We start from the raw sequence: 25,513 nt of genomic DNA, 5'->3' as shown, positions 1-25,513 counted from the left end.
TTCACTTGACTGTGCAGGAAGAAACAGAACCCAGGGAACTGGGAACACACCAGCTGTGAGTCGGAGGTTTGGCTAATTTCTACCCCAGGTCTTTCACTGACCAAACTGTATTGTCCAGGACAAGCAGAGCAAACTGATCTGAATTTAAACACGGTAGCATCTAACATCTAAGTTACCCGGTCCCAGGACTGGCCCATGCTTCCAGCCACAGGTGTTAGCTTTCATTAAAGCAAGATTTATACACTTAACTCAGGATCTGTTTCTAACCTCTCCTCAGCGACCAGTTACTCCTGATGTGACAAGCCCATTAAGAAGAGCTGCGGCAAGTATCCCTGTCATGTGGCAGTCAATGCTACTGCTTTATGCTTATGTGGCTACTCCGTTTCTATTGTCAGTTTTACTTTGGGACTGAAGATATGAGGTTGGGGGTTTGGGGCATCTTGTTTCCGAAGATTATAGCACACCCTCCTGCTGTTCAGTGCATGGAGACAAATATGTAAAATTAGTGTGGCCTTAGATTAGTCACCCAGGCTTGCCCAGTGAGAATTCTGTGTGTGTGTGTGTGTGTATGAGAGTGTACATGCTTGTAAGTGTGCGTATATATGTTTGCTTGTGTGTGTGCATGTATGTGTGCTTGTGTATATGTGCATACATGTGTGTGCATGTATGTGCTTGTGCATGTGTGCATACATGTGTGTGCATGTGCTTGTGTGTGCCTATGCACATGCATATGTGAGGGGACGCTTGTATGTGTGCATGTGTGCATGTGTTCTTATTCTTCATCTGTTCACTTCCTTCAGTCCAGTGCTCAGAGCTTCTACCTCTGTACAGATTCTGAATCTGTATGCACACCTTCTCTGGGGACAAGGGATGTGGTCTTGAATTTCATTGCCTCTGCAATGATTTCCTCCGGTCTATGTTTGGCTCATGGGCACAATGACACTTAATTTAAGGACATTCCTAAGAGAGCCTTCTAAGTACTGGAACTACTATGCCTCTGAGAGGGGACTGTGGAGAGAAAATGAATTATCTAAGACCAAGGAAAACATTAGCAACCATAGAAGCTTTAAGTTATTCTGCAGGTCTAATATCAAGCTTAGTTCAACAAGGTGGAAGCAGGTAAGGACCCAGAACACAGACCGTGAAGGCAGCAGTCTGGACTTTTAATAGCGAGATCACTCCAGAAAAACTCTCTAATCTCCATTCCCTTAGTTCCCTCATCTATAAACTGGGGACACTATTTCACAGAATTGGCAATTCAAATGAGCATCATGTGACATACAGACAGGGCAGAGATGCATGAGAAACTGTTATTGTCAATGCTACTATTCAAAGAACCCAAACTTAATCAAAGAGAATTTCATAGTGAGACTACAAGAAGATCAACTCAGCTCAATCATTTCTGTTGAAGTTTGAGGAACTCTGGATTGGTTTGTGAGGACCAGAGGACACGCAAACTTGTGTACTGTTGGTCCTTTTTATTACCTGTGTTGAAAAGGCCTGTATGTTGATCAGCTGCGGCTCAGAGAAGAATTGCTGGTCACTAATTTTCAAGGAAAAGTAGCCTTTCCTAAGGAGGTCCCCATGGAAGAAAAGAGAAATAATGATCACTGGGTTAGTTTTTAGAAATAAGAGGAGTAAAATATTAAATATTAAGGCTGTATTCATGTACACTTTTAGATCAAATCATTATAGTAATACAATATCTTCATTGCAAATAGAAAGTACCAAAGATGAAACTAGCTAAAATTACTGTTCATGGGGCTGGATGGGTGGCTCAGTAGGTAAAAGCATTTGCTATCTGAGCTTGATTACCTTAGTTCCTTGAACCTCATGGCAGAAGGAAAGAATTGATCTTGAAAGTCATAATACACATGTACCTAAAATCATACACACAATACTCTTCTGCCTTTTTACACACACACACACACACACACACACACACACACACACACACACACACAAAATTAGTTGTCAGGCCAAAGCAAGTTAGATAGTGGTTAAATGGAAGAACAGACAGGAATCTTATATGTTACAGCTCTACCAGCTTTTAATGGCACCCGTAGACCAGCAACCCCTTCCCACTCTTCTTCCAAACTCTTGTGAGTGGGCCCCCACAACTTTTAAAGAGCTGGGCAGCATAATGCCATTTCTCACTCCCTAAGCTCTCTCTCCACCCATTTGCTGTGAATACAACTAAGAAGGGAAGGCTGGCTCCTCTGAAAAGCTGGGAGTGGCCTGCACACACTCAGGCTGATCATTTGACCATGGGTAGTCACCAACCAGTATGTTGAGAATGAGGAGTAAGCCCATCTGCGGGAGAGAGGGGAGTGTCACCTACAAACAGACATGGAACAAGAACTTTCTTTTTTCTGTTTTTTTATTATTATTTTTTTATTAGATATTTTCTTCATTTACATTTCAAATGCTATCCCAAATGTCCCCTATACCCTCCCCCCACCCTGCTCCCCTGCCCACTCACTCCCACTTCTTGGCCCTGGCGTTCCCCTGTATGGGACATATAAAGTTTGCAAGACCAAGGGGCCTCTCTTCCCAATGATGGCTGACTAGGCCATCTTCTGCTATATATGCAGCTAGAGACACGAGCTCTGGGGTTACTGATTAGTTCATATTGTTGTTCCACCTACAGGGTTGCAGACCCCTTCAGTTCCTTGGGTAATTTCTCTAATTCCTCCATTGGGGTCTCTGTGTTCTATCCTACAGATGACTGTGGGCATCCACTTCTATATTTGCCAGGCCCTGGCATAGCCTCACAAGAGATAGCTATATCGGTGTCCTTTCAGCAAGTTCTTGCTGGCATATGCAATAGTGTCTGCATTTGGTGGCTGATTATGGGATGGACCCCCGTGTGGGGCAGTCTCTGGATTGTCCATCCTTTCATCTTAGCTCCAAACTTTGTTTCTGTAACTTCTTTCATGGGTATTTTATTCCCTCTGCTTGTGGACGTTGTACATCGTGGTGCGCACTAGGCTCCGCACCACGATGTACAACGTCCACAAGCAGGGTATTCTAGGTTTCTGGGCTAATATCCACTTATCAGGGAGTGCATATCATATGTGTTCTTTTATGACTGAGTACCTCACTTAGGATGATATCCTCCAGATACATCCATTTGCCCAAGAATTTCATAAATTCATTGTTTTTAATAGCTGAGTAGTACTCCATTGTGTAAATGTACCACATTTTCTGTATCCATTCCTCTGTTGAGGGACATCTGGGTTCTTTCCAGCTTCTGGCTATTATAAATAGGGCTGCTATGAACATAGTGGAGCATGTGTCCACCTCTGTAGAGTTAGGGTAGCCTTACTACCCTAAGCAAGGAGACCCACTGAAGGTTCATGCTGCTGTGGATTGACTCCCTACCACAAACATCGAATAGCTTTAGATCTGCTTGGGAGGGGAGGCAGATTGTGGTCGTTAATGACCAACCAAGCACAGCTCACTGTGAACTGGTAAAATCTGTGATCAACACTTTATAGGAGATTTTAGATTCTCATCTCTTTGGGTGCCCATTGTCTTAAAGGTTCTTTAAAAGGTATTCTTGGAACTAACTACTTATATGTCAAACATGAGGGTGGAGCTGGAAAGCAATTGCAGAAATGAAACACTACATATTGTGTTTCCAGTCACATGACATTTTAGAATGGGCTAAACTACAGAGGTGAAAATCCAGATCACAGTTGCCAGGGACTAGGATGGAGGAAGTAAGTCTTGTTTTTAAAGGAGAGACCAGAATAGGGCTGAAAGAACTGTTTTCTACCTTGACTATGACTGCAATAACAACATTGTATACATTTCTTTATGCTACAGGAACAAATGCTTTAAAATAGAGTTTCATTCTAGCTCTGTGAGCCAAGCCTTAGAGACATTCTTGCTTGTTTTTCAAGTTTTTCCTTTCATTTTCATTCCCATTTTGACCCTGTCCCTCCCCTGTCCCACCTCTGGACTTCAAGAGCATGAAACTAGTGGAATCAACAGTCTGAACGAAGAAGGGAACAACTCTTGGTGGCCGAAGTCCCACTAAGAGTGTTACTGACTGAAGTCCCACTAAGAGTGTTCAGTCTCTCACTTTATCCCAGTTGCTCTGGCTACTGTTAAAGATTGGCTTTTACTACACAACAGTATTCTAAGCCCACAGAATCTCCATTCTCAAGAATTCTAATCTTAATCATAGTATTTTCATGAAAACATAGAGGCCCACACGTGTATGTGTATATCAGATTGACTCTTTCATTTTTGTTTCATTGAGAGACAAATAATTTTGTTTTTATGTGTCCCTACCAACCTCATTTTACAATTTTTATCAGTTCATTTGTTTGATTTTTAAAACCAAAGTATTGAATGGGATCTTTACCCCAAGAAAGAATATCACAAGAATTACTCAGCTGCTGAGTTATATCACATTTTAAGGGTACAAAGCTAATTCTGGAAGAAATTGGGTGACGTGTAGAAAAAGCCAAATAGACAAGAAGGCTAACTTTGGTTATCTATGGAGCTCTGAATTTTTCCACAAATGATTTCATGGCAAATGGCTGTAGATTCAGGGCCTGTATAGCGCTGTGAGTGTGGTATGCATGTGCATACATACTTTTATGTATGCATGTGTGTGTGTGTGTGTGTGTGTGTGTGTGTGTGTGTGTGCGCGCGCGCGCATGCGCAAACTCAAGTAGGTATGTGTGTGCAAAGAGATGTGCAAACATAAAAACTGTACTTATTGTAATTTCAACTAAATTAAGCACATGTTATGAAGAAGGATTCTGGAGGTGCCTGGGTGGCATGACACACACCACAGCAGTGCGTGCTTGCTGTACAGTCATCTTGACCTCTTGAGGACAGGCATGAGCTACATATTACTAGAATAGTGGGGAGACAGGAATCACGGTGGCTAACAGTATGGTCTGGTGAGTCAGAGAGTGTTGGCTTGGAGTAGCAGCTCAGTTCTTATTACACATCCTCTCATCTCAAGGCTGTAGAGTGGGAACATAATGTACACAGTTCATGCGGATGCTTTTCATGATGCTCGGCTCAACAGGAGCAGTCAATAAATGTCAGTTGTTCTTGCTCCTGTGATATGATCAGGGCAGATTACTGAAATCATCAGCTCTGAACTGTAATAGATAAACTGCCATCAATTTTTCTTCCTATGTACCTTTTAAGCTAAATATCGATCTATCAGTCAATCAGTCAATCAGTCAATTAAAGCAACAAGAGAAACACCCACATTTAGTGTTGACAGTAGAAATAGACACGTGTTCTTATCGCTGTCACATTGGCTGCAATCCCTTGTCCACACACAGTCTACAGTGAGCTATCCAGGCCAACGACGTAGACCAGGGGGACAGGGAATGCAGGGGGCTGATCGTTAGGGGCCCATTTCGGGGTTTCTGTTTAGTAGATTTACTCTGCTAATCATAATGCTATATTCGCTTGGGATCTTGTTAATGTTCAATTCCATTCTGGAGGCGTACATCACCGGGGTAGGGAAGAGAGCCAGAAGTGTAGAGCACCAGGCTTAAAAATTAGCCACAATTAATCTCTTAAAATGGATAATAAAAAGCTAAGTGTGACTCTAAGATTTCTTCCCAAACTTCAGGGGCCAAAGGACACCTCGACAAGCCATGTCCCCTCCTTTACCTGTCCATGGCTCCCTAACATTGCCCTCAGATGGAGGAAGCATCCGGCTCTATATAAGTTTTGTTTCTATGGGGCCCAAAACCTGGGTAATTATATGCAGAATTTTCCTGTCACATCAGAGAATTACCCATAATTATGTGATAAAATGAAAATGTCTCAAACAGAAGCATACTCTCAGAGCAATTACAGGGAACGATGACAGGCAGCCAGAAGCATCTGTGGAGTATTGATCTCTCCCCGATGGGAAGGGATGGCTATTAAGAAAGAGGTTAGGGGTGGATGGGCTGAGAGAAAAGAGAATGGTACAACAGGGTTGGCTTACCTGAGCTTCTCTTTGCTGTGTACAAAGCGCACTTTCTTCTCATTCACATCTTTCCAGCTAAAATGGCCAGCCTTCTCCAGCTGGACCTCCTTGCCATTTCTTGAGAGCAGCAGCTGACCATTGGTGGGTGTGCTTACAACGTGGAACAGCAGATCTTCCACTCTGCCATCCTGGTGTTGGATGTTCAGGAGAGAAAAGTCCAGTGGCTTCATTGAGCCAACTCCAAGGGTCAAGGAGCCGTTCACGTGAAGACTTGGAGTGTACATTTTGTCTAGAAAATGTATGAACCCAAAGGTCAGACCTGTCATCGTCACTAATTGGGTTTATTTATTTATGTATGTATTATCTTAAAGCAACAGGCCTTTAATACTAAGTCAAAGGTACCCAGAGGTGATGTAGGCCGTTCTACAACCAGCACCCTTCTCCCCTGAGGACCTCTCAGCTGGATGCCCGTGAGGATAACTAGAGCTTAGATGGAGGAGTTAGGCTGTAAACTTATTGAAAGACAATACAGAAATAAAGTAAAAAAATATAAACTAGCAATTATTCTTGAGTATGGCAAAATAGTTTAAGATTAAAAGAAAAAAAAACAATTTAATTGGCATCATTAAAATTAAAAATGTTGGTACTTCAAAACGCCAATATAACAGGACAACTTCTCGAATGGGAGAGAATGTTTGTGAACCCTCAGGCTGTGGGTTGGGGAAGAACATATAACTAGTTCTTGTATCTCAGCAACGGAGGGCAAAACTGAAAATGCATTAGAATTTGAATAAGCTTTTCTCTGAAGAAGCTCTACACACAAAAGGCCAACAAGCACACAAATACTGTCCAACATTAGTCACCAGATTGGAAGCCAGATCCTCAGTTACATGAAGAAAACTTCACCTCTGCTAGGAGAGGTAAGAATAATTGTTGGCAAGACATGAAGAAATTAGAATCCACACAGATTGTTGCTAATTATGTAAAATAGGGCAATCATTAGGAAATACAGTTGGCCAGTTCCTCAAATAAAATATAGTTAGCATGTGACCCAACAGCGCTGCTGTTGATTCCATGGAGAATTACAAGAGTTTGCCTACACAAAGACTTGCCTGTGGATGTTCATGGTAACCGTACTCAAAACAGGCAAAAAGAGGAAACGGCTGCTAAAGCCATAAACAAAGGCTGGGCCTGTGGCTCAGTGGCCGAGGGCTGCCTAACACATATGGGTTCAACATTCAGTTTTAAAAACAAACAAACGTGGAGGTGAAGAAGTAAATATAGCCAAACAACGTGATGTATCCATAACACTTCATCAGAGTATACATAAAGATGAAAGGGGATGCCAGGGGCAGGCTCTAACATGGATACACCTTGACATGAGAGCCACACACTGAAGCCAGACATGAAAGGATGTATACTGGGTGGCTCTATTGATGTGAGATGTCTAGAGTAGGCCCATCTACAAAGACGGAAAGTAAATTAGTGATTGCCAGAGGCTGGAGTGACAGGGAAATGAACAGACACTGCTAAAGGTTATGTAGTTTCTTTTAAGGCTGATGAAAAATGTCCTGGAATTAGGTGGTAGTGACTGTTACATGACTTTTTGAATATACTTTAAAAAAAAATCACCGTGTAATATAGCTTAAAGGATAGAAAGTTTTGTGTATTTTCTATCTTATAACTCAAATAAGGATTCATATAGGGATCTTCTATAGTAACAGGATGCTTGTGCTAAAGATCCTGAATTAAATGCTCTGAGATGAGTCTCATTAGTTTTGTAGACACTCAGGTAATGCTAATGAGCTGGCAGGTTTGAAATTCAGTCTTTTCCTGACACAAGTGTCATGTTATATGCAGCTAGAGTAAGCAGAGAGGCAGGTGTCTGACACCATTCTTAGAAGAGTACCCGTTAATCCACAGGGCAATGGCTGAGAGTCAAAACTCATGAGAAGCACATACACAGGGTCATAAAAGTTTGATCATCTCTGTCCATATGAAACACCTAATGACTTGGGAACGGTGATGTAGAATCGATCCTTTCTCCTACAATGTAGTTTGTCAAGGTCTTTGTCTGGCAGCGTGCCTGTATAAAATTAGGTCAGAGGACACCTTGAAGGTGCCAACTTTCATGGTGGTGACTCCTACAAAAAATGATCCTAATGAAAGTGAAATCCATTTTCCTAAGTTGATGTGTGCGATATCTCAAGAGTCATAAGTTGATTCACTAGCACTTGCAGTTCCCAAGAAGATCCCAAGTAAAGAAAGCCAGAGATGTACTAATTTTCTTCTTTACAAGTTTTAATCACTTTAGAGATCAAACATATGGAGACAGTCTATGTAGTGGGCTGTCAGCATAAAAAAAAAATATCCCCATATTAGTGCTATGGCTGTGGCTCAAGCATGGAATTCTTGCCTACCACGTGTGAAGCCCTAGGTTTAATCTCTGGTACTGTCAAGAAATAAAAGATATCAAAATCCTCATATTATTGATTAATAAAACCCCAGGAGCTCTCAGCCATGGTGCAACTCTCGAGCTTTACCTACCCACAAAGAGACTTAGAAGGTTCAAAACTAGGCTGAATTTAAATTCATTTCTCTTTGCTTTTTAAAGGAAGATGTCTGTTCTGTGGTGGGAGAGAGTTCCTTACAGAATACCTTCCAATCAATGCACTTCCAACACCTGCAGTTAATGGACCAGTCTTCTCACACTGTTCATTTAGAACTCCTCTCCACTTTGTGTATAAAAGATACACTATGGCACCTCAGCAGAATTAGGTATACGAGTTTACACGAAGACAATCAATGCGTTAGACATGTTATATGTATGCTATTTTCTAAAGTGTGGCTGCCATTCAAGAACACACCTAAATTTACATCAAATTTCTTATCTGATAGTTATGACTGTTAAGGTACAGAGCACTTCTGTTTTCATCCTAAGATCAAAGAAATCAGGAGTTAGATCTGCCTAACGGCCTATGTTCTACAAATAGTAGAATCAGGTCTCTCAGCACAATAGGAAAGCTGAATTGCATATAACAGATGTTAACCGTATCTGGAGACGCATCATTTGTTCAGAGATATGACTGGTAACATCACCAGATTCCTAGTAAAGATGATCTTACCAGTGCAGTTTTCATTAGATGAGTGGCCAGAGAAACCAGGGACACAGGTGGGCATGCAGAGACCACTCTTCAGAAAGAAACCGTGGTCGCATAAGTGACACCTATCTTTGTGGCTGCACTGCAAGCATCCCCGAGGGCAGGCTGCCAGAAAGAAGACACAAATAAGGCACAGCCAAGAACATCCCCTGGTAGGACCACAGTGGGCACAGCCAAGTAGGTTCCTCTGGGTTACCGTGCCTTCTCTGCCTCTTACCAACTGTGACCCTGAACTGCCTTTTACAATCTGAGTTCTTGTCTTAACATTAAGGGTAGAAATAGCACCTAATACAGACACTAGTCTGGAGGAATACAAGCATTACAGTCTGAAGTGCCAGGCACACAAGGAGGGCTCACTGTTCTTCCATACCACAGTATTATTACTGTGAGAGCTTTGTCACCCGAGAATGAGAATAGTGACCGTAAGTATTAACCTCACTCAGAGAATTAGCTCTTAAAAGAACCATAGGGCTTTCTTCTTCTTTTGATCAAGTTAATAACCTTTGAAAGACAGAGTGCTCTGTGTCCACTTGCCCTGCTTCCTTGGCTGGGATTTATTATGGTAGAGCTAAGTAGCACAGTGTTAGGGCCTTAGACTGGAATCAGAGATCTAGGGCTCAAAGTGTTGCCTTAACTCTTCAAAGCCGCCTTGGTTTTCACGCTTAGAGAACAGCCCACTCTCTGTCTACCATGTCTTTGTTTCACGAAGTCATTGTGACTATTAAATGAGACATTAGAGATGAAAACAATGTAGGGACATGTAAAACTCAAGGGAGTTTTCCCCAAAGCACTCAGAAAAGACCCCACGTTACCTGTGCATTATTGTTCTACATCAAGTATTCTTTCTAGTGGATGCACCAGGCAACAAGTTTCAAGAGAAGTGATAGCAGGTAGGAATTCCTCTGAGATGATCCCATACACAAGGTTAAGACTTTGGGCTTAACTTCAGTCTAGTAGTAAAAGCACCAGTATTTCTCACTAACTGATTGCCCAATTCCTATTCCTTAAGGATATAATATCAATACTGGGGTCATGAGTAATTTAGTCTCCACACTGAACGTTCTACATCCACACCAGTATAACTGATCCACTTTTAATAGGTACTTCACAGTCATTCGATATAAGCTTTGCATCCCATAAAATGCTGGCTTTGTTTCTACAAAGACCTTTAGGAACAATATTGATTAGTACAAGAGAATTATCGTATCGGTCTGGCTTCCTGTATTCTATTTAACCAGCATTTGGCATAAGTACATGGGAAACAATCAATGACTTAGGCCAAGTTCATTGGCTTTTATTCTGCTTCCATGTCAGATGTTCTTGGTTACCTGAGAGTCAGTGCAGAGGACTTGGTGGCTGCCCCAAGTTCTTCCCAAAGCACTCAGCAAAGACCCAGCTCACCTGTGCATCTGTGCTTGGCATGATCTGCAAAGTATCCTTTCCCACATTCTTGGACACACTGGGCTTGGAAGAGGAGAAAGGGCTCTTCACAGCGTGTGCACTCGTGGGGACCCTGGCACTCAATACAGTGGCTGTCACAGCCTGAAAGACAAAAGTTAAGTCAACAGGAGTCTATGCGGTTTTCCAAGTGGACTCTGGGCACTTATGACAAAGGTCATGGAACAATGGGACCCATACGCTGGGCAAAGTGTGTCAACAAGAGTGAGGGAGCCTGGCTCCTGGTTGTGTCTGCTGCAACTCTCAGTGGAGGACTCAGGGCTAGCCTCTCTGCCTTTATGAACCATCCCTAACTCCTCCTATGGAGTTTGGATCCGATTATGGAAAACACCAGACAAACACAAAAATAATTGGCAGATATTTATTTTTATTGTAATTAATTATCAGTCTTTCTGGTGGTTCAAATTCCTAGGTATACAGAGCTTCCCATCTTGAGAATGGGATTGTTCAATGTTTAAGGAAATCTAAAATTAATGGTTCAAAGAAATGTTTCTGTGGCCATTTAACTTTATGGTTGTCATACTGGATAGCAGATTTTAGCTTGTGTTCTACTAGGGCATGGGAAAAGGAAGAGGAAATTGTCACCCATAGCAGAGACATCGCTGAGGAAGGAAACCAGGAGGTGTAGAAAAGCCAGAACACCTTGCCATGGACTCCTTAAAAGCCAGAGGCTGACACTTACTCTTGCAGGAGCCGGAGTCCCGGTAGTGTTGTGGTGAGCACTGCTCCACGCACACACCATCCTGGAGAACGTAGCCATCCATGCACTGCAGACAGTCTGTTCGAAGAGGCCCAGTACAGGCGTTGCAACTCCAGTCACACTCTAGAAAGAAAGCCTACGTTAGAGCAGCTTCCATTCTGTCTCTCATCAGTCCTAGCAAACTATTAGGAGGCCACTGTCTGTAGCCGTGAGAGGTAAAGTAAGGACAACACAATAGATGTCAGATGAGTGAGCTATAACGAGGCCCCAGCTTGTAGACCTTTAAACGCTTCTTGAGGTTTAGCATCTCCTAATTGTGTCAGACACAGGCATGCACAAGGAACAGTTCAAGCCTGTGCAGAGACTGCTTTGTCAACAGGGCTTCTGTAGAGCCGAATCAACCTGGCTTTATTCCATAGGCACCTGAGTACTTCAGCCTCGGGACACCCTAGTTGTTTAGGCCAGACCAATTCCAGGGAGAAGGCTCGCCCCACAGACCTATCCCTGACCTCCTCCAAATACTCAGAGATATCAGAGACATAGCTAAGAATGCTGCTGTTGCCATGACACCAGACCCACTGAAAGTCTAATGGAGACAGTGTGGTAGAAAGAACAAACGAGGTATAAAGGAACTCTCCAGAAAGAAGGGGATTACTAGACAACGGAAGACCTCATTTAGGGCAGAACAAACTAGTTTGGATGCTTCTCTGTTCAACAATTGCCTGTAAGGACACAGTTCACTGCACGGGGAGGACGTAAAAGTGAGACAAGGAGTTTCTGCTGCAGTAAGGCCAGCCTAGGATGTGGACCTCAGCAGTCAAGGGACATTGTTAAATCATACTCATCAGGCTCAGCACTGAGTGGGGAGTTCTGGGGGCTGGGGCATAGGGAAGCAAGCTACTGCCTTCACTGGTGGTCTTGCTGTTATACTCATGATCATGTTTGTAGCTGGAGGTTTTGATGTCCCAGGAAACACTGATCCAATTAGAGAGCTCGTGTTTGAGAGGCAATGTTCTAGGTGGTCTTTTGGGGGCGGGTACCTGAATGATGGGAAGGCATAGCCAGGTGAAGTACATGAGATTTGAGGTTGGGTAAGTCTGATACACTGTCATTTAGCTGTTTTTTCTCTCCATTTTCCTCCCTTTCCTAAACCTCTAGAGGCCTAATAAGATATATAGTAGTACCCACTTCCTGAGGTCACTGGGAAGACATAATTAAATGATGAATGCAAACAATTAACACGGAGTCAAGAGAGTTCAGAGGTAAACATGCGCTTAGGATCTGTGAGTCCCTGGCATCAGTCACAATAACCAAGTACAGTACCTGGTAATATAGTCACAGCTCAATAGAGGTCTGTAGAGGAACTGTTTGTCTCAGAGAAGTTATTTCCACCCAAGGCCCATTTTCCTACCCAGCTATAAAGCCGGAATAACTCATCTTTTCCTTCACGCAATACTGCTAAGTCCTTAGGTAGCAGGTACATGTGCAAGTTAGCACATGTACTCTGAAGGTTTATAACGTTAATCTACTTCATTTATTTGGTGGAATCAGTCCTGAGGGAAAAATGACTGAAAACAGAGCCTCGAAAAGCAGCATAGTTATGAAATCATTTCTAACATGGAGGATCTGAGAGAACCTTGTTTTTCACCACAGACTGACAGCCCCTGGTTAGGAAGGAAGGAACAAAAAAGTTCCTGTGGTTATGAACATGGAAGACCACCTAAGTTGACAGCCAAGTAGGATTTCTTGGCATGGAAACTGTGTAATTTTGCAGAGGCTGAGAACTTCCAGTTTACTTGACAGACGTTTGAGCTCTGTTTCTGAGCTGGCCCTCCTCCGGCAGAACCGGAGTGTTAGAATGAAACATGGATAGATGCTAGTCTAAGAGGAGGCAAGGAAAACAGTCACACTCTGGTTTTCCCGTGATGAGCTCTACCATAGGAATTCCAGTCACAGGTGGGAATGATATTTGGTGTTTTCACTCATTTGAGGATGCTAAGTACAGATAAATGATTTAGACATAATTCTTGAATTCATTAAGCTTCAAGTCTAGCAAAGGGAAATGCTCACTGGCTCAGGGAGGTAACGGACATCTCCAGAAGAGCCCCAGTATAGAGAGAGCATTAAGGACTGTGGTAAAGCAGGGGCAAGAGCTATGTAGTTCAACCTACAGTTGTGCTCTACTGATACAAACCGACTATTATCAGATTCCTGACATTTTCAAAAGAAACAAAAAAAATCTCAAGTCTTATATGTGATATGTTCTGGTGTGAAAAGAGATAACCAAAACCTCAACACATCAGACTATTAGGTGGACCAAGGAAATACAATGGAAAGGTTTCTTTGTCACTTGCTACCTCTGGTCTATTTACTAATGTGAGATACAATGTTGGGCAATGTGAAGGAACTGAAATAACTTGTCCAATGGATGCATAAGTGCACACATGCATCATGGTTGCTATACTCCTGAAAGTAAAAGGAAGGTGATGAAAGTGTTTACCCAAGAAGGGTGTCTAGAGTAAAAGAATCTCCCTGAATAAAAGAATCCTCACACAGTTCAGGGAAAGCTTTACCTTTGCAAATCTTGGTGGTGATGTCAAGGTAGTACTGGGGGGTGCAGCTCTCATACTGACATTCCCCAAAGAGCAGGACCTTGCTTGGATCCCGGCAGGAGGTGCAGCTGCCTTGTGAATCACAGCTTCTGCAATGCCTGTTGCATGCTGAGTGGTGAAGGGGAAAGGGAGACGACCAGATGATTACAACCACAAGTCGAGAGACACCGAGCAAATCTAGACAGAGGCTGCATGCAAAAAAAAGCCCCGCTCCAACCTGACTTTTACTTGTGACCCATAACCTTCTTCTGTGAGCAATGGACACAGAAAATGCTAGTTTTATTTTCTACAACAGAAGAAGGCAATCCATTTTCCCAATGATGGATATAAATCCAAGAACAAGAATCCCACATCCAGATTGTTCGGTAATTCAGCAACAGAATTCATACTCAGATAAGAGTAATGGCTTTATTTGAACATTACTTAGGAAATCAACCTCTCCCTGTCATTTATGATACAGACACATATGACTTTTAGGTGACAACTTTATTGTGGAGATTGTGAAATCCTGCATTTTAAGACATTGGATGTAGATGTGACCTGGTTTATTGGCTTACTCAGTTGTAATTCTTAGCAGCCAGGCCCATAATTGAGGCGTTCAGTGCAGATGCCCCAACTGGTCTGCTTTCATCTCTCCAGTGGAAAAATCATCACTGCTCCTTCTGTTCAGTTATCCGTGTTTGGAACCTTGGAGTCTATCCTGATTCTTCCTTCTTTCACCCAAATCTAGTTATCCACTGGTTCTAGCTGCTCAGTCTCTCCATTAAAAATTAAAACTTTATGCTTTTTGCATGTCTACAAGTGGAGATGAACCAAGGCTACTATCTTGACTGCTGGCGTGCTCTTATAAAGTTCTCCTTGCTTGAGTACTCTCATACAGTCCTCTCTGCTGGGGTGCTCCCATACAGTCCTCCCTGTTGGAGTGCTCTCATACAGTTCACCCTGCTGGAGTATTCTCATACAGTCCTCCCTGCTGACGTATACTCCTATGCACCCCTGCCTTTCCCACATAGTCTGACCCACTTGCAACCCCCTCTCTTAGAATCTACCAGTGGTGCTTTTCTTGATATTGTCCTGATTTTTCTCAAACCCTAAAAAGTTTCTGGTCAGCATTTCCACAAATCTTGTTTCTCTACCTCCCTCCCTTCCACTTTTGTCTAGGAACCCCGAATCCCCTTTATATAACCACCAGCTCTCTTATCTCTGACTCATCCTTCTGACTTGCCTTCCAGAAAGGCTTACCGGGCTCTTCATTCTAGAACACTTTCCCAGGTACATCCTTTCTAGTACCCTCAGGATTTCTTTAGTCTATACAGGCACATCCATACACATGTATGTGTACACATTAACACATTAAAACATATGCAGACACATGTACCACACAGAAATAAAACAGATCCCAAAAGCTGTAGATTCCCTTGAAAAAAGTTGAGATGTATATTCAAAATCAGTTGGTATATTTTTGATTTTGGTGCATCTAATATCCCTAGTAAGATAGTACAAAGATCAAGACATGAGGTTTTACTTGACCAGTATTTTTTAAAACAACTCTAAAGAAAATAATGGCTCATGGCATTTTAAAGTGCCACATTTATACCAACATAGAAAATATGTCCAACTATGTCTTATAATTAAAGCAATAAGAATTCATTTTTTTAAAGTAGAGGAAATAAACCAAAAGTAACCCAGTGAAATATGCAGAACTGGCAGAACTTAAGAAAGGTCATATATGCAAGTTATGTTATACAGACTGAGCATGTGGACTCATGCATTTAGGAGTGTGTGTGTGTGTGTGTGTGTGTGTGTGTGTGTGTGTGTGTGTGTGTGTACATGAATCTTGACAGGAGGTGCAAAGATATACATACACCATATGTATGCAAAAACAATGAATGAAAAAAAGAGTTCATGAATTGAAAGAGAGCAAAGATGGGTATATGAATGGTTTAAAGGAAGGAAAGGGAAGGGGAAATTAGATAATTATATTATAATTTCAAAAATAGATAATTACAAAAAGAAAAGTCATATTTTACACTCTTAAACCAACTGAACACACACAGGAAGACGGCAGTGCTTTGCATAGCAGTCCCTACAGGCAAACCTCCTGAGCTAAATTTGGTCAGCCAAAGGCTTAATGTCAATTAAAACCGTAGTATGGTTACTAAAGATGCTAACCATACATGCTTAATCTGAGAGGCCTCTGTTCACCTATATACCCCTCTGACCTTCCTACTTGACAAGGGGCTGCACAGTGGGCTCCAACTGTGTGGCGTCCTTCCATGTGTGCCCATGCTCCTTAATCGTTTTCTCCAGTTTGTCACTCCTTCTGAGGACCTGAATGTGCAATTTAGTTCCCTTAGTGACTACAAAAAGAGCAGATTTATGACGAGTGCTTTAAAACTCCAGAGGGCTTTCTGGAGTAGGTAGAGGGAAGCAGCCCTCACACAGTGAAGAGCAGGTGGCACTGGCTCTGCACCAACCTTGTCCTCTTCCTCCTTTCCAGGCAATCAGCAAATGGCTGTGGTTGTGCATCACATGATAGTCCCACACATGCCACTGCCCCTTGGGTTTCAGCTTCCTTCACCTGCCAGAGCCATGTGGCTGGGTGCTCTTTTACTATAAGGTACATCCTGAAGCAGCCATGCTAGTGGGCCCTCACTGGGAGAAACAGAGGCAGTTCTTGGAAGCTGAGCTAGTAATCTCAGAAACCATTAAGAGGAGCAGAGATATATTACCAGTGCCCTTCATAAATGATTGAGGGATCTTATAGCATGTGGAAGCATGTGGAACTCACACGGTCTCTTAATACGCAATCCAACTTGGGCCTAAGAAATGCCCATCACCTCTGCCTTCCCACTCCACTGGTTCCAGCTTTGCCCAGAACAAAGTCCAAAAAAATGACTTAATCACAAACTCTGGAAGGCAAATGTGAACAAGGGAGAAGGCTTATTTTTTTCTTTCTCCCTAGAGATGTTCTAGAGCCAATCAGAAAGAGCACCTCAACAGGGGAACTGGCTTCTTTCCCTCACCTGTCCCTGCGCTGGGTACAAGGGCGCCTCAGGTATCCCTGGAGCTCTCCTATAGCTTCTAAGTAGGATGGGTTAAGTACCATACAGTTTATTTTTTTCAAAGTCCCTACCTTTTCTGGTTACTCTTAAATTCCAGAGCTAAGAGAGTACGCTTCCTAAATACTTGTGAAATCAGAATTTGTACGTTTCATATTCCTGAATTTCTTTAGTAGCATATTGATCGATGCCTCCCATAGCACTGGTTACAATTCCTCAATTGCTCTTTGCTGTACAGTTTCTAGAACTGGCACGCTATACTAGGCTCTAACGGTGAGTGCCACAAAGGGCATAACTGATGTGTGTGTGTGTGTGTGTGTGTGTGTGTGTGTGTGTGTGTGTGTGTGAGTGTTTCACACAATAGAGATTTGGCCCAATTTAGGGGCTCATTTTAGTCAGTTATAGAAAAGAGGAAAACTTAAAGTCGAGAGTTAGGAGAGTCTTAATTCAATGGAAACACTCCAAGAAATGCTATTTACACAGCAGCACAGCAGGTTTTCCCTGGCCCACCCTGCAGCAAGGTAAAGGCTTCCCTCAGGAGAAGGACTGAGATGCAGTCAGCTTTTGTCATGTATTCTTCATACAAGGGATTCTGTTTAGTTATTTGGATTTCTGTGATTCCGAGGCTGTGAGGATCCTCATAAATCTACGTCCCTATTTCTCCACCAACAAATACTCTTGCTCTTCAATAGAAATGCAAGCACTTCCTTCATGCCTCTGCAGCATTATAGAATGTGCCAGTTCTGGCAGACAGCTGATATATACCACACTGAGGTTTTGTTACAAATGTGAAGAAATCTTCCCATTACTTCAAAAGAAGTTTCTATCTCCAGTGCTTCAACAGATGATGCAAAATCCTGGGTTTTATATAACTTCGCTACAAATGCAAATGCTCATACACAAATCAGTGAACTAGCAAGGGCATCTTTTTTTCCTGTCTGTATCTATACAAGTATCTTTCATTGAGGGGTTAGCTTTTCATTCTGGATGGGTTTGATAACAGTAGCTACTCTATGGTAAATGAAACCTCACTCTCTGCTAGGTCTGTGTTAAGTGCTATAGTTGTAGGATGTAGCTACTGCTGTATTCCCCCTACTATGGTTTGAATGAGACATGGCTTCTGTAGGCCATTTGATACTTAGCTGGCCATCTTTCTGGAAGGTTGTGGAAGCTTGAGGAGATGGAGCCTCATGGAGTAAGTGGATCACAGAGGGTGGCCCTTGAGGCTTTACGGCTTAGTCCCACTTCCTGTTCACTCTCTGTTTCCTGGGTGTGGATGCAATGCTAGCAGCCAGCCTTCTGTGTCTGCCACCATGACATGGCTAAATGTCTTCCCTTCCTGAAGGTCTGTATCCCTCTGGAACTATAAGCCTAAAGAAGCCCTGCCTCTTCATGTTGCTTGCCAATGTATTTTTACCACAGCAACAAGGAAGGACAAAGACATTCCCCTATAATAGAAAGACACAGTTGTCAAAGGTGACTTGTTTAAGGCTAGTAAGTGACATTAGCACTTAAACTTCTAGAGTCCCCCAACTCTACAGACACCCCAAAGCCACTAGTCAAACAATGCCTTCGACATGAGAATTCCTACAACATAAAATTGAAGTATCACTTCTGCATTTGTTCACTGTGATTTCTGAAGCTATAACTAATATCTAAGGGATTATTTATATTTTATTTTATTTATATAGTGCTTTCTTACATGTGTGTATAAACACTACATGTGTACAGTAGCCACGGAGGCCAAAATGTGACATCTAATCTTCTGAAAATGAAGATGTGGTCGTAAGCCCCCACGTGTGGCGCTAGGAACCCAACCTACGTCCTCAGCAAGAACAGCAGAACAGTTTGTCCCTGCAGAGCTAGCTCTCTGGACATATGACAGTTTTTTTGTTTGTTTGTTTGTTTGTTTGAGTGACTTTTAGAGATAAAAGTGATGTGAGCCACCTCAGCCTTCACCTGCGAGGGATGCCTAATTGTTTTCCAGATCAGTCCTTTCTCTAATGTATCCAAACTCTATATGCCTCATCCGGTGTCATTAATTATAGCCATACTTGTTTGAGATGGCATTTACACATGTAACTCTTGTACAGGAAAAACAAAACAACTAGATTCTTGGGAAGAAGCAAAAATATTTACACGAGACATCCTGTACGCTGTCAGTATCAACAGATAAATGTTGAAAATAAATTAAGGCTATGGATGGGCCTTGTCGACGGAATGTGCACCAGCATGGGCTCCTTTCTCTGCTCAGGAACAAAGGACCAGATTGCCGGGATAACCATAAAGATGAAACCGACGAACACTTTTGTTTGAGATAAGGGAAGGGCAGAAGGGAAAAGACTCAGCCAAGACCACACAGCTACTACTTAGAAAGGCAGGCACCTCCAACAGGGGCTGCTATCTTAGCCAGTCTACTGATGGCACCCACACTGCCTTTGAAGGTTAGCTTTCTTTCTCATATCAACCGAAGGCCGTTGGAGGAGAAGGTGGAGTAAAAACTTCACATTTCTTCCAAGGGCCCAGAGAAGCAGGAGAGGGGACAGCCCATTAAACTTACGCTGGCAAACTTGGTTATCATCCAGGTAATGCCCAGGGAAGCAGGTGGTGCTACAGGTACCAATGTGGGTCAGAACCAGACCAGTGTCACAAGAGGAGCAGGAGAAAGGCCCTCCATTCTGGCAGCTTCTGCAGGAGGAATGGCATCCTAGAGAGGAAAAGAGACATGAGTAAAATCTGTGAGCCCAGATATTCTGCTTGCGATGTTTATGCTAACCTGCCATGATCTAGACTCACGTAGGAGACAAACCTCTGGATATGCATGTGCAGGGATAGATTAGATTAACTGAGAATGGACAATGAACCCTGAATGGAGCCAGCACCAGTCCATGGGCTGAGGCCCTGGGCTGACTACAAAGGGGACTGGAAGCTTAGCACCAGCATTCATTTCTCTCTGCCTCCCAACTGCAGACACAGTGTAACCAGCCGCCTGAGGCTCAGGTCACCCTGAATGTCCAGGTATCCCACCACAGCCGTAAGAAAACCACTAAGTCGCTCCCAAAGCAACATGTGGAAAAGAAGACTCCAAACAGGGTGTGGGGCCAGGCTGCAGCCCTGCTGGAGACTTCTAGCCTCCTTTGCCTCGGAGACACCGAAGCCTTCTCTGATATTAAAAGGACTCGATCAGCAGCCCTTCTCCCACCACCCTGTGTCCAGCACGTACTCACTTTTACAAGTGCCTCTCTCTTTATAGTGTCCGGGAGGGCATTCTGGAACACAGTGATCTCCAAGCAGCAGGTGGCGGGCATGCTGACACTTTAGGCAGACACTACCAGTGTCTTGGAGATTGGCCACACAGTGCTGGCACAGAGGATGGCAGTCTGGAAGGGGAAGAGAGAGAGAGAAACAAGCATAGATGTTCACGAGCTGAAGTCTAGTGTGTACACCACATGGCAAAGGGGGTTCAATTACCACAGCTGCCGCTCAGCCATCCAGAGAGGAGCGCAGAAGCAGCACCCTAGCAAAGGAGAGGCTGGGGACTTGACAAATCACGGGCTTGAGGTCCGTAGTTCATGGTTTTTGTAAATGCTAGCCCCAGCACAGCAATTGAGTTCTCATTTCTTTCTAACAGAACGACTTTCAAGTACTAGAGCTTTGTGTGATAGATACTTGACATGGGAGAGAGAAATGTCGGACCAACAGAAACAGCAAGATCATTCCGTGTAACTTCTCCCCCAGGAGCAAGAACCCTCAAGGGCTGTGTGTCCCCACCGGGGGTTGGGGGGAGCAGGCTCTCAAGCCTATTATAGGACTCCTCCGCATGGCCTCCAGAGCTGGCACTCCATAGTCAGCCTTTGAAATAGGGAGAGGGAGCTTAGTAGATAATTGGACTGGGTTGCTTGCTCATTTTAGTCTTTAACTGAAGATAGAATTATAACAAAAGCTGTGCGTGGAAAAGAATCATTTTCACGACCTGATGGATGGTTCTCCGGCAGCTCTGTCATACCAGCTGTGATTAAAGCCATAAAACAAATTATCTTGTGCAGCCAGCACCATCTTGTCCTCGCTTAGACAAGAGTCATCCTTTGATACAGAGCTCAATTGGGTTCAGCTTCCACTGTGGCCTAAACACTCCCTCTGCTCTGCCTTCAAGTGGTAATTACCCTCAAAGCCTCATTCATCATCCTTCATCTCCATGGCAGAAGAAATTCTGGGATCCTGAATCACCCAGGAAATGAACACAACTGAGGGGCAGGCAGGAAGAAAGGACTCTGGTACACCATCTATCCCTTGTGGGACTCAAAGCACTTTGTACCTGTTCCTACCCAATCAGGGCTCAGATGTCTCGTTTCATCTCCTGACATTATAGGTCAAGAGAGTAATCTGGGGGACATTTGCTCTTTTTAAAAAGGCCAGGTCAGCTACACAGATTGCATCCATGATCCCTGCTCAAACAGGTCTGGCTCCTGTACTTTTGGAGAAATGTTAGCTGTTGCTTTAACTGTTGCCTACTAATAGTCTCAGCACAGGAAACACAACTCATCCGCACCCCCCAACTCCCTCCCACACACACTCCAATCAGCATGAAACCACTGCTCTATAAACCCACTACTGCTGCCCCAGAAATTAAGTTAAAAATGTCCTCCTCAAAAATGCTGGCTCTTGTACCATCACACAAACCAAGAAACCTGACCTGTCTCTGAACTTGGGGGTTTCAAACAGCAGGCGGCCTTTCACCAATACTAGAGACAATTCATGACGTCCCAGGAGCCAAATGTATCAATATTACAGTCCTTCAGTACATCGTAAAGGACATGATGACTTCACTAAAAGAAATATGAGTTGGGTGGTGGTGGTGACACACACCTTTAATCCCAGCAATCAGGAGGCTGAGGTAGGCAGAGAACAGCCTGGTCTATAGAGCGAGCTACAGGATCACCAAAGCTGCATACAGAAACTCTGTCTCAACAACAACAACAACAAAACCACCACCAACAACACACCAATAACAACAACAACAAAAAAAAACAAACAAAAAAACAGAAAAGGTAAAAAACCACCAAACAAACAAACACCAAAAACAAAAAAAGAAAAGAAAAGAACTGTAAGAAGGCTGCTATTTCTTGACCCACTTTGCTGTGCAAGATTCCCATAATGCCAAGAACTTTGTTCTTATGCTGTGGCTTCCTCACGGGGTAGGCACATAACCCTACAAGTATGCCTGAAGAAGGTGAAATGCCTCAGAAAATATAGGTAAATGGAGGTAGTGTTCTCTGAAGATAGAAGGTCAGGAAACATTCACTACCAGTAAAGGGCTGGTTGGCTGGAGAGCCATAATCTCGTCCTCCTCAAGGCAAGTATGGGCAGGATACCCCGGGGTTGGGCATGCATGGGCAAGATTTGCAGGTGTTCCATTGAAGCTGACTGAAGCTTTCTCCACCAGAGTCATGAAAGAGAACAATCACTGTGGTGACACTTTGAAGAAAAAGTAAGCAGGTCTCTGGAGTAGTCTCAGGGTATATAATAAACAGGTATGTGTGGATTTGTCTGGTCTTCAAGATCTCTGCAAGCTGTTTGCATGATAGAGAAAATGTGTATCTTTTACATTATCCAGCTGGGGCTGGGCTATGAACAGTCCTCTTTGCTCTTTCAGCAGCCACCCTGAAGCTCTCTCTATGACTTCCAAGAAACCACCACACCACGCCCAAGTGTTGCGGTCAACCTCGCTCAGTCCACACGCACCTTGCCCTCTGTACGTTCCTTTCATCTGTGAACATCTATCCTTTCTCATTTCTGTCTCACTTTCAACCTCATGGGATTCCTCACTGTCATTCTGGTGTCTGTCCCCAGTGTTCTCCCCGACCCCTTTACTCTACCCTTGGCCCAACTCCTAAGCACACTACCCGCTATGTCCAGCCCTCAGAGGGCTTCTGTATAAACACCTTGGCTTCTTGTCTTTCCCTAACTACCTGTTATTCCCTTGACTGCAAAATGCCTTTCACAGGCTTGTGCATTTGAACGCTCAGTTGATGATACTTTGGGGGTTGTGGAAACTTCAGGAAGTAGGACCTAGCTGGAGGAAGTGGTTTGCTGAGTTTGGGGGAAGTAGGCCCTACCCTGATGTGAGCAAGCCTCTATCCTCTCCTACTACCTACTATGGCGTTATCTCCACCTTGATGAATGGTGTCCCCTAAAACTGCAAGCCAAATAAAACCCTTCCTCCCTTGACTTGCTTCTTTATCAGATCTGTGATCAGAGAAAAAAGTAACTAACACAGTGCCTCTGTTTCCTTCCCTTCCTAACACCTTGCCTTGAAGTATTCTGTTCCAGCTGCCACAACTCTTTGTCTTGCAAAGGTCTCTTGGAGGACTCTAATTAACAAAATGGACTGGGTTCTTGCTTATCCTACCAGAAATCCTGCAACATGTAGCACTTCTGACCAACCTGACTCCTTGAAGCTCTCTCTCCTCTTAGCACAGTTTATCCCAGCCTTACATTCATTGGTTGAGTCCTCTTTCAATGCCACCAATAGACAGAATTCATCACAATCCTTCCCATGGCTACTCTGTACCCGCCAACTTGAGATCTAGAGCCATACCTTTGAGATAGCCTAGGGCAGTGGTTCTCAATCTTCTTAACCCTGGACCTTTTAAGACAATTTCTCTTGTTGTGGTGAGCCCCAAACATAAAATTTGTTGCTATTTCATAAAATAATTCTAATTTGCATTAGAATTGTGCATCAGTATTTTCCAATGGTCTTGGGTTAAGCCTAGGAAAGGGTCATACAACCCTCCAAAGGGGTCGGAACCTCAGAACTGCTGGTGTGGTCCACGGGGTGTTTCTAGAATGGTTTAAATGCAGAGAATAGATTCATCTTGAATGTGGGTGGCACCATGCAAATGGGCTGGAATAATGATCTCAATAAAACTGGGGGAAGCTAGCTGAGGACCAGCATTCCTCTTTCTTTGTTCCTTGCTTAGAGACATCTTTGCCATCTGATACCTCACATTTTTGTTGCCATACCTTCTCCCACAGAGCTTTCCCTACCATGCCTTTCTTTGGTATGACATCAGTCTTCTCCTGAGCTACAAGCCACAATAAGCCCTTTCTCCCTTAAGTTCCTTCTCTCAGGTATTTGATCACAGCAAGGAGTAACGAATGCAACCTTCAATAACTTCTATCATCTCAACCAAGACTGTAGAAGTCTCAAACCAAACATGGCCGACTTTGTGCCTACAGACACCAGAAGCCAGTGGAGAGGGCTCAAGAGAGTGGACTGCAATCACGCAGGGCCTCTGCTTGCTTTCATAGCTCCTTGTTAAAGCAGTCATAAGAAGGCATCCATCAATCCCATGACAGATCCCATGGCATGATAGAGGGAATACCCAGAGGCAAAGAAGAAATCAATAAATGACATCTGAAAATATGAAAGTCAACCATGAGTTGCCCAGAGTGTCACATTCATCCAAGCTGGATTACAGCTCTGCCTACACAGGAGATTGTAACTATTTCAGTTTGAAAAGTTGCACTTTCTGACTCTTTTTGTTCACTGCCTATATTTATTCTATTGTTCAAAGTCACATTGAATACCCAATCCTATGGATAACTTCATTCCAGAACCACATCTGAGGGAGTTCCTACATTAGTCCCTTCATCCAAACCTTCATTCCTGTTCCTGCCAAACACTAGCTCCAACAAAACACCACTTAAATAAATATGCAGTAGAACACTGCTGTGAATCACAGTTGGTTGACTGATTTTTATTAAACCAAGGAAAAAAAAGAGTAATAAATTTCTAAAATCTAGGAAACAGCTTTCTTTCTTTCTTTTTTTCCCAGAAGCTTGAAGTCAAAATCTTTTTGGGAATAATTTCTTGGGAGATCTCAGAATGACGGATGACTCAGGGAGGAAGCCAGACGCCAGAGCAACAAGGGCCTGAGGATCAATATGTGTGTTCTGACTTCCATCCAGAGATGCAGAGTACCCTAGGGCAGATACAGAGCTCACAATGACAGGCTACAAGTGGCCAGTCCCACTGGGGACCATCCGTGAGCAGGCTTGAGGCTCCAGCCCGGGAGCTGAAGTCATCTACATAGAAGAGGGTCTCTGAAGTGTTCAAAAGAGATTTGGGGGTTTTATTTCTCTCACAGCAAAGCAATCTACAGAACAAGATATAAAACAATTTTTCAGTGTATAATAAAAAAAGAAACCACCTTAGGAATGAATGCTTCCCAGAGACCATGACTGCTAATGGTGACTTTTTTCTTCTTTTTTAAGCTTTTTCTACACGGCCTTTCACATGTAGATTTTTAAACAGATGAGAGTGTATGAAATGTGGACACACAGCACTTTCTGCTCAGCCCGGCCATCATTTCCACGTGCCATTAGGGGCATTCTGTCAACACTATTTTTAAGGACTACCTAACATCCCAGCGTTAAGTGAAGGAACAAACAGAAACGGTCGTGTTTATTATGGAGTGGACATTGGTCTTCACTTTTCCACTTAAGGCTACAATGAAAACCTTTGTGCATAAACCTCTGTCTGCATTCCTGATCATTTT

At 43.3% G+C, this 25,513-nt stretch overlaps 1 protein-coding gene across 3 annotated transcripts in view; it reads right to left on the bottom strand.

The window, feature by feature from the left end:
- The window catches only part of Fras1 (Fraser extracellular matrix complex subunit 1), a 405,350-nt gene that overhangs the window by 130,904 nt on the left and 248,933 nt on the right, over positions 1–25,513 (bottom strand). For 2 of the 3 annotated variants that reach the window (XM_021210427.2, XM_029545005.1), the window contains 8 exons: positions 20,180–20,332; positions 19,513–19,659; positions 13,852–13,998; positions 11,261–11,401; positions 10,522–10,662; positions 9,085–9,225; positions 5,978–6,248; positions 1,486–1,570 (listed from right to left, as the gene is read on the bottom strand). In XM_021210427.2, the coding sequence (XP_021066086.1) occupies positions 1,486–1,570; positions 5,978–6,248; positions 9,085–9,225; positions 10,522–10,662; positions 11,261–11,401; positions 13,852–13,998; positions 19,513–19,659; positions 20,180–20,332 (1,226 nt within the window). The remainder of the gene's footprint in view (positions 1–1,485; positions 1,571–5,977; positions 6,249–9,084; positions 9,226–10,521; positions 10,663–11,260; positions 11,402–13,851; positions 13,999–19,512; positions 19,660–20,179; positions 20,333–25,513) is intronic. The other variant, XM_029545004.1, reaches the window with a different exon arrangement.

This window comes from Mus pahari, chromosome 13 (assembly GCF_900095145.1).
Source record: "Mus pahari chromosome 13, PAHARI_EIJ_v1.1, whole genome shotgun sequence".
Classification (NCBI taxonomy): Eukaryota; Metazoa; Chordata; class Mammalia; order Rodentia; family Muridae; genus Mus; species Mus pahari.
This window is presented reverse-complemented; position numbering and strand designations above follow the sequence as displayed.